The 7376-nt window shown below is 44.9% G+C and overlaps 1 protein-coding gene across 1 annotated transcript; it reads left to right on the top strand.

Annotated features, from left to right (window-relative positions):
• The first annotated feature begins 1031 nt into the window (after positions 1–1031).
• On the top strand, positions 1032–5083 carry LOC123062142 (uncharacterized). The gene is made up of 2 exons (XM_044485504.1): positions 1032–1587; positions 4856–5083. The coding sequence occupies exon 1, from the start codon at positions 1178–1180 to the stop codon at positions 1580–1582; it is 405 nt and encodes a 134-aa protein (XP_044341439.1). The 5' UTR covers positions 1032–1177; the 3' UTR covers positions 1583–1587; positions 4856–5083.
• The last annotated feature ends 2293 nt before the right edge of the window (positions 5084–7376 follow it).

Here is a 7376-nt window from a genome sequence, read left to right as displayed (position 1 = left end):
CAATGTCCGATTTGCTCTTCTGGTTCCGAGGACATCCGCCATCTCCTATTCACTTGCAGGCGTGCTCGTCTTGTGTGGAAGGTACTTGGGCTAGATGAGGTGATCAACCAAGCGCTGCCATCTGACCGATCAGGATCTGTAATTTTAGAAGAGTTGTTGTGTAGCAGGACAAAGACATCACCGATCCTTGGTGGTCTAGGGCTACAGGAATCAATCGTCGTTGCATGCTGGTACATCTGGTACCAACGAAGAGAGATTGCTAAAGGCGAACAGGTGGCCGCCCCAACTCGAACAGCCTTTGCAATCCAAGCTCTAACATCAAATTTTGGTGCCGTCTCGATCTCTAGTGCACCACCTGAAATTATGTGGACAAAGCCTAGCTCGGGGTCCTATAAACTTAATTTGGATGCGGCTTTTTATGAGGATGGGACAGGAGCTGTGGGAGTAGTCCCCCGCAATTGTTCTGGAGAGGCAATCGCCGGCGCTGCTGAGCGAATTACTCATGCTTTGGATGCAATGGCAGCAGAGTCTCTAGCCATGCTTAAAGGAATGGATCTACTGGAACCACTAGGATGCTCGTGGGTTACCTTGGAGTCTGACTATTTGGAATTGATTAATGCATGCAATGGTGACATTGAAATTTTTGGCCCCTCCTCGGCAACCTTGGCAGAAATTTTTGCTAGAGCAAAGCACGTTGTTGGTATCTCTTTCCAACACTGTAAGCGGGATGCAAATTTGGTCGCACATCACTTAGCCAAACACTCTTATGAGTCGAAGTCTTCTGTTTTTTGGGATGATGATCCTCCTAGTTTCTTACCACCTCTTGTAATTCAGGATGTAACTCTGTTGGCTTCGAAATAAAGTGCGCCGAATAGGCATTCTTTAAAAAAAATGGTTCCCCGCTAAAAAACAACAACTAAACATAGTTCCATTGATCCATTCACCACAACTTTGGTTTGCATCGACAATTTCTCCTTTCCACCACTGTGCTCTTTTCTTCGGCCTTCTTCCCGGCTAGACGGTCCAGATCAGGCCACGTTGTGCAGTGCACCCATAGCTAAATCCAGGTTTCTTCGGCCTTCACCGTCGCTGAACCAGCCCGTTTCCCGCATCTGCCGATCTCCCCCGTTCCCCACCTCCCCCTTCCCGTCGGGCCGTAGCCACCGCACCGCCCCCGATGGCCGCCTCCGCCGCCGGCGCCGGCAAGTCACTGATCCAGACATTCCGCAAATTCTTCAAGAAGCCGTGGGAGATCACCGGCCCGTGCTCCTCGCCCGAGTACCGCAGCGCGGTCCCGGGCGCGCTCGAATACCGTCAAACCTGCCCGGCCACCCTTCGCGAGGACTCCCCCAGGGCCATCATCCCCACCTCCGACCCGGAGACCGTGTTCGACATCAAGTACTACCCGCGCGACGGCCGCCGCAACCGCCCGCCCGTCCGCCGCACCCTCCTCCGCAAGCCCGACCTCGAGCGCTACATGGCCGCCAAGCAGTTCGACCCCGCCAAGGACTTCCCTGTCCCCTACGTCAATTCTGCCGTCGAGGAGGACTACAGCGCCGTCGGCGGCGGTTACACCAAGTGATCCAGGTGAGGGCTGCTGCCTTTAGATCTGGGGTTAGAACTAGGGTGCTGTGTCATGCAGGGCTAATTGTAATCTTTATCTGAATCAGTGTTTGCCTGTTCTTTTAGAATCAAATGTAGATTCGGGGCGTCAGTACGTGTGTATAGTTGTTAATCCAACCCTGCTTTGTGAAATGAGATATTCTGCCTTGTTGCAACTCGTGAAATAGTTAGCTAATTATGATGGTTGGTTCGACAGTAACCCAACTTCATCACCATCTTTTTAGAGGGAAATGCATCATGCGGCGTAAGTTTTTAGTTATGGCCCGAAGTCAAGGTTAAGTATATCATTGTGAGTTGCTAAGTCTCTGGTTTTCAAGTGTATATCAAAGATATATTGGTTGGCTTGAACATCGTGATATAAAATGAGGATGTTGTTTAAACGAGCTACGAGAATCACAAATCCTGTTTTCCATTCCCTTTGAGCCTACTGACACCACAAGAATCCATTTCCAGCATCAGCCTACCCTATCCTTTCAAAACAGATGGCTTGCGCCTGATGGTTGATGTGGGGAACCATTCGAACCACTCACAACTTATTGCATGACAACATCTAATCAAAGCAAAAGAAAGGATGTCAGAAAGTTAGGAATAATCCAAACTACAAAGTTCATTTTGTATACTGCAGGCGGTTCTATTTCTTTCTTGATCGGAGTTCTGGATATGGGCTTATATGGTTCGAGTGAACCAGGATTAGATTTGGAGTGATAAATTAATCAATCATACCCTGGACTTCCCCCAAGGTGATACCGAAGGTTACCTCCTTTTGTGCACCCCTCACCTCCTCCATGAGGATGATCCACTGGATTCATTGCAAATATGGACGGAGAGCGGCCTCAAGTTTTTTTCGGGGTCCTCGAGATCGCATTTTAGGCCGAGTAGAGATGCTTGGGAGTCTAAAACAAATGCGATGGACATGGACATGGACATGGCCAAGGCTCTAGGATTTTTATATTTTGTTTATTGCATGCATCTCTTCCAGGGTCTGTTGCTATATTATGTGTATGTGTATACTTATTAATGTTGTCTGGAAGGAAGAATCATAATTTGTTTGTGTCGCCTGTAAGTTTTATTTATTTTGAGTAGGTTGTGTTTCAAGTTAGTTTGTTCATGCTAACTTCAGTAGATGTAATCTTTCACTCTAGAGTGCACACATTTTACATAAAGAGTTATGATGTTTTGCTGTACGTTTGGGAGAACTGGAATTAGCAGGACTCTCATCTTGTAACATGCCTAGAGGTAACAAATGAGATGACCTTGCAATATATGGAACTTGTTCTAACCAATTAATTGCTGGCTCAATCTTAATGCAACATGGATATAAGGTTTACACTTTTTTCAGTGGGATATCTAGCGGGCATTATAAATATAATTCTCTTTCAGTTCTGAATGTTTGATTGTTGTATGGACCAAAAGTGTCTGATTGATGTTCTCTTAACATGTTTTTGTGTTTTGGAGTAAAACAACATGGATCGATAGTGTGTGTGTCAAAACAAAAAACATGGATTGATAGTTGGCACAGTAGCTTCTGATTTTTTTGTAGTGGATTTGGAGATATGAACCATGATTAATTTTGATCAGTATCCGTCTATGCGATATTTTTGAAACCATGGCTAAAGATCTCCTAGCTAAGTCGTGCATAAAGCACCTAAATACCAACCTTATTTTAACTGTGTTACACATCTGTGATACATCTGAGTTATTATTTTATAAAGGCACAACTGTGCAAGAGATGAAACAATCTGTAACAGATGAGATGCTTTCAGTATTTGAGTTTGACATGCTAGGTTTCAGAGGTTCAAGAGCCTTCTAATAGTTTCTATCTGGTGTGCTGAAATTGACTGGAGATAAAAAATATTACTCCCTCCGCCCGGAAATACTTTTCGCAGAAATGCATAAAAATGGATGTATCTAGAACTAAAATACGTCTAGATACATCCATTTCTCCGACAAGTATTTCCGGACGGAGGGAATATATGCCATGGTTATAAAGCCAGTTCAATTCTACACCAGCTATGTTATTGGAGTCAATAAATGGTTGAACCGACTAAGCTAATGTATTTACCACCAATTTTATCCTCTTTGGGGCTAATGTGGTCAAGATGGGTACCAAGATGTTTGGCTGGCAAAAGTTGAGCTATGCTATTGCATTGAGGCAAGCAAAGTAGGCTGGTAGGTCCAGAATTTATAACTGTGGCAGATTCCAAAATGCTTAATCTACCGTAATAGCAGCTTTGCATGTATTTATTATGTCAGCGTGCTGATTTCCCTCAAACCAAGAAAATCTTTTTGAAGGTCAATAAATATGCTGAATACGGACTAGTCAGTTTGTTTACTTTTGTGATTCAATGAATAATATATTTATCAATGTACACTGACACGCCTGGATAGCGGGTCGCATATTGGAAAGCGCTTATACCTTTCCAAGTTATCGTCGCTACGATAACGTTCTTCCACGCAGAAATTTAATTATGGACCATTTTATTGAGAGAAAGTTTGGTTTGAGCCATTCAACATTGTTCTTTCTCTGGTGTTTTGATTTTCTTTCCGTAGTAGTCATTAACTATGACCTATATACTCTCCATATATTGGAATTCTTCTATGTGTTGTCCGGTGGGAGCCTTATTGTGCTACTATAAACACTTAAACCGTCATGTCTCAATTCTGCATGGAAATTATTTCTAACTGAATTTAACTGATTTTCTTGTGTCGTTATCACCGTGTTTGTTATCTTACTGTAACTTATGTTCAGAATATCTAGTTCTTTCCTTGCTTGCCTTCTCATTTGCATTATCTGTGTCATATTCATTTTATGAGTTTCTTTCATGAATATCATGCTGCCAATGTCTGTCTTTCTTGTAGCATGCTTAATAATTGCATCAGGGCAACTGTTATCAGCATCTACTTTCAACCTGTCATACATTTTCACTGGCAGCATCTGCATTGTAGTACCACCCTGTTACTCACTTTATTGAGTGGTACAGGCTGTATGCCTATATCTGGAATTGCACATGCTGGTCTTTGATCTAGATTTCTGGGTGCCTTCTACAGTTTGGTCCTTTGCCTATCTGAATCTATGATGAGAGAAGACACTTGCTACTAGCTAGTACTAGCTATAGTTTGGGCCTTTGCCTATCGAACTCTAGACCTGAAGTTGAAGTCATGTCTAATTATTTCACTTCGTTTAGTATCATCATAACAAGGATTACTGATTCAACACTGCTTAATTTGGCAGGTCTTGTGGTCACGCTGCAGCAGAGGCTGCACTCACTTCATTTCTGCTCTTCCTTGGAAGTCCCTTTCTCTTTTGTTTCGGAGAATATTTTCTGGTTGTAAAAGATGATGGTGGCAATAATATGGCTCTTGCAGAGTAAACCGATGCACCTACCTTGTAAGTTGTGTTCCAGAAGTCAACCAGCCTAATGCTGATATGTCATTGAATGAAGTTATGGAAAAACTCAAATCTTCTGCTGGAATCGGCACATGACCTACCTGAGCTGCAAACAACATTTCAATTTCGACAGACCAATGGAATGATTTCTTTATGCAATGCAGAACATGGTCTACACATGGCTTGGGGTTGTAACTCCCATTCTCATGCCTTTTAAGTATCTATTTTTGAGATACGCGCTCGTGATGAACGGCTGGTTCATCGTGGCTGTGTGCATGCTGTTTTACACAGCTGGCTCATTGTGGCTGGTAACGCGCAAGCTGCATCATCAGAGTTGTGCATACTGAAGGAAATCGTAATCGAAATCGCCTGCCTTGGTCAAATCCAGCTAGAATTTAGCTTAGAGCTACTGATTGTGACGGCCCTAAAAATTGCTCAGCAGCGGCCGTCTGATCTTTTGCTTTACCACCAGCCTTACTACCTTTGGTGGTGAATAAGTGAGCATGCATGCATGCATGCATGTGTACAATGGTTTGCATGTTTCTTCTGCTTGTCTCTTTAGCTCTACCGCATGCATGCCGCCTGATTTGCTGCTACCGGCGGGATCAGAGACGGTCGATCCTTTGAAGCATGCTGCAGGAAGCAGCGTGACGTCGTGGTCTCGTGGGGATTGTCATGATGCATTGCTCGCTGCCACTAACGGTCAAAAGTCTGGCAAGATGGCCAGACAGGCGGGGACCCTGGCTAAGGCCTCTTTTGGTTCATAGGATAGGATTATCATAGGAATAGGAATCTTGTAGGAAATGAGATGACATGTATCTCAAATCCTATGAGTAGGAATAAGAAACAAGATGTCATTTGGTTGACACCAAAAGAATTTATCCATTGAGTCTAGACTTTTTTTTATTTTCCTATGAAATGTGGAGGATAGGAACCAATCCTATGTAGGAATAGGAATTCATTCCTATGAACCGAAGGGCTCTAAAGGAAAAAATTCTATAAGAATCCTATCCTCTAGAATTCCTATAGAATTCCTCTAAACCAAAGAAGGCTTAACTTTGTCACCTTGTCTCTGCAACAGTGCTCTTTAGTCCTTGCCCATGTGATTGTGATCGAGTACCAAGTCCTTTGTGCTAGACTAGATTTCCTGGTTTATGGCACGGGGGGTCATGGTCATGGGCCGTTCGCTGGCTACATGAGGAGTATCGGGTCGAAAGGAGCAGCTATTGCGACGGCGCACCAAAACTTGAGTAGGTGCTACCACACGCGAAGACTTGTGACGTGTTTGGTTGCTCGCATACACCCCAACCAAATCCGTGCAGGAAGAAAATGTTTGTTTGGTTGCTTGTGTTCACGGTTTGGTCTGCATAGCACGAAACCTAAAATACCTTGGGCCAGGCCCGTTGGGAACCTCCGAATCGACAATTTTTTCACGGCCAGCACGTGGACGGCGCCGGCTGCATGTGAGGAGCCATGCTCGAGACATTGCGTTGTTTCTTGAAGCACCGGCTTTAATTACCTTCACCTCCCCTCACCGCTCTCCACTCTCCCACTATCACATTAGCGGCGGCGATCAGCGGAGCGGAGAAAAGCAAGAAGAGCACCGGTGTCCATCACTTGCAGCACTTCAGCAATGGCGGTAAGACCTATTTTGACCTCCTCGCTAATGATTTTCGTATTCGATCTGCGTTTAAGATTGGATTTGCGCATTCGATCCGTGTGCTAGGGGTACGGTTGATTGTGGGGGTTCAATAGGGTTGATCAGCACATCTTGATGAGTAGCAAATAGCGATGGATTTTAGGGTTTTAATTGGGATTGAGTACAATGGGAATGGTGAATTGGGGTAGATCTTACATAGTAGCGCTAAATCCTAGCCGCAGCGACCATGGAGGTCCTTGGAACACCGGGGGCTTGGACCTTGTAGTTGTCCTTCGGCTCAATCGTAGCATGCACCATCTCCTCATCCTTGTCGTCGACTAGAACAACCAGCATAGTACGGTGACCTGGCTCCGGCACCCTGACCACCACCTCCACCACTTCTTCTTATTCTTCCTTCAGCTCCAGAACGATGACGACCGGCGATACCGCGGCGACTGATTGGTCTTGACGAGCCGTGTACCCCCTGTACTTGGCCCATCTTGCTCTCTGACTAGCATCACCGGACTCGGCCTAATCCATGGCCCAGCGCAGTATGTCCACTGACATAACGCCTTTCACAGGGTCAGGAATTAACACATTCAACTCCTCCGCCGTTGCCTTCTTTACCACAACGTTTGCCTCCTTATGCATGTCCTCGATGCTGGTGAAGTTAAAGCACGTTTCCATGGTGTTCTCAAACTTGGTGTGATCACTGAGCGAGCGCCC

Source organism: Triticum aestivum, chromosome 3A, assembly GCF_018294505.1.
Source record: "Triticum aestivum cultivar Chinese Spring chromosome 3A, IWGSC CS RefSeq v2.1, whole genome shotgun sequence".
In the NCBI taxonomy this organism is placed as follows: Eukaryota; Viridiplantae; Streptophyta; class Magnoliopsida; order Poales; family Poaceae; genus Triticum; species Triticum aestivum.
The sequence above is the reverse complement of the archived record's forward strand: the minus strand, read 5'-3'. Positions and strand labels throughout refer to the sequence as shown.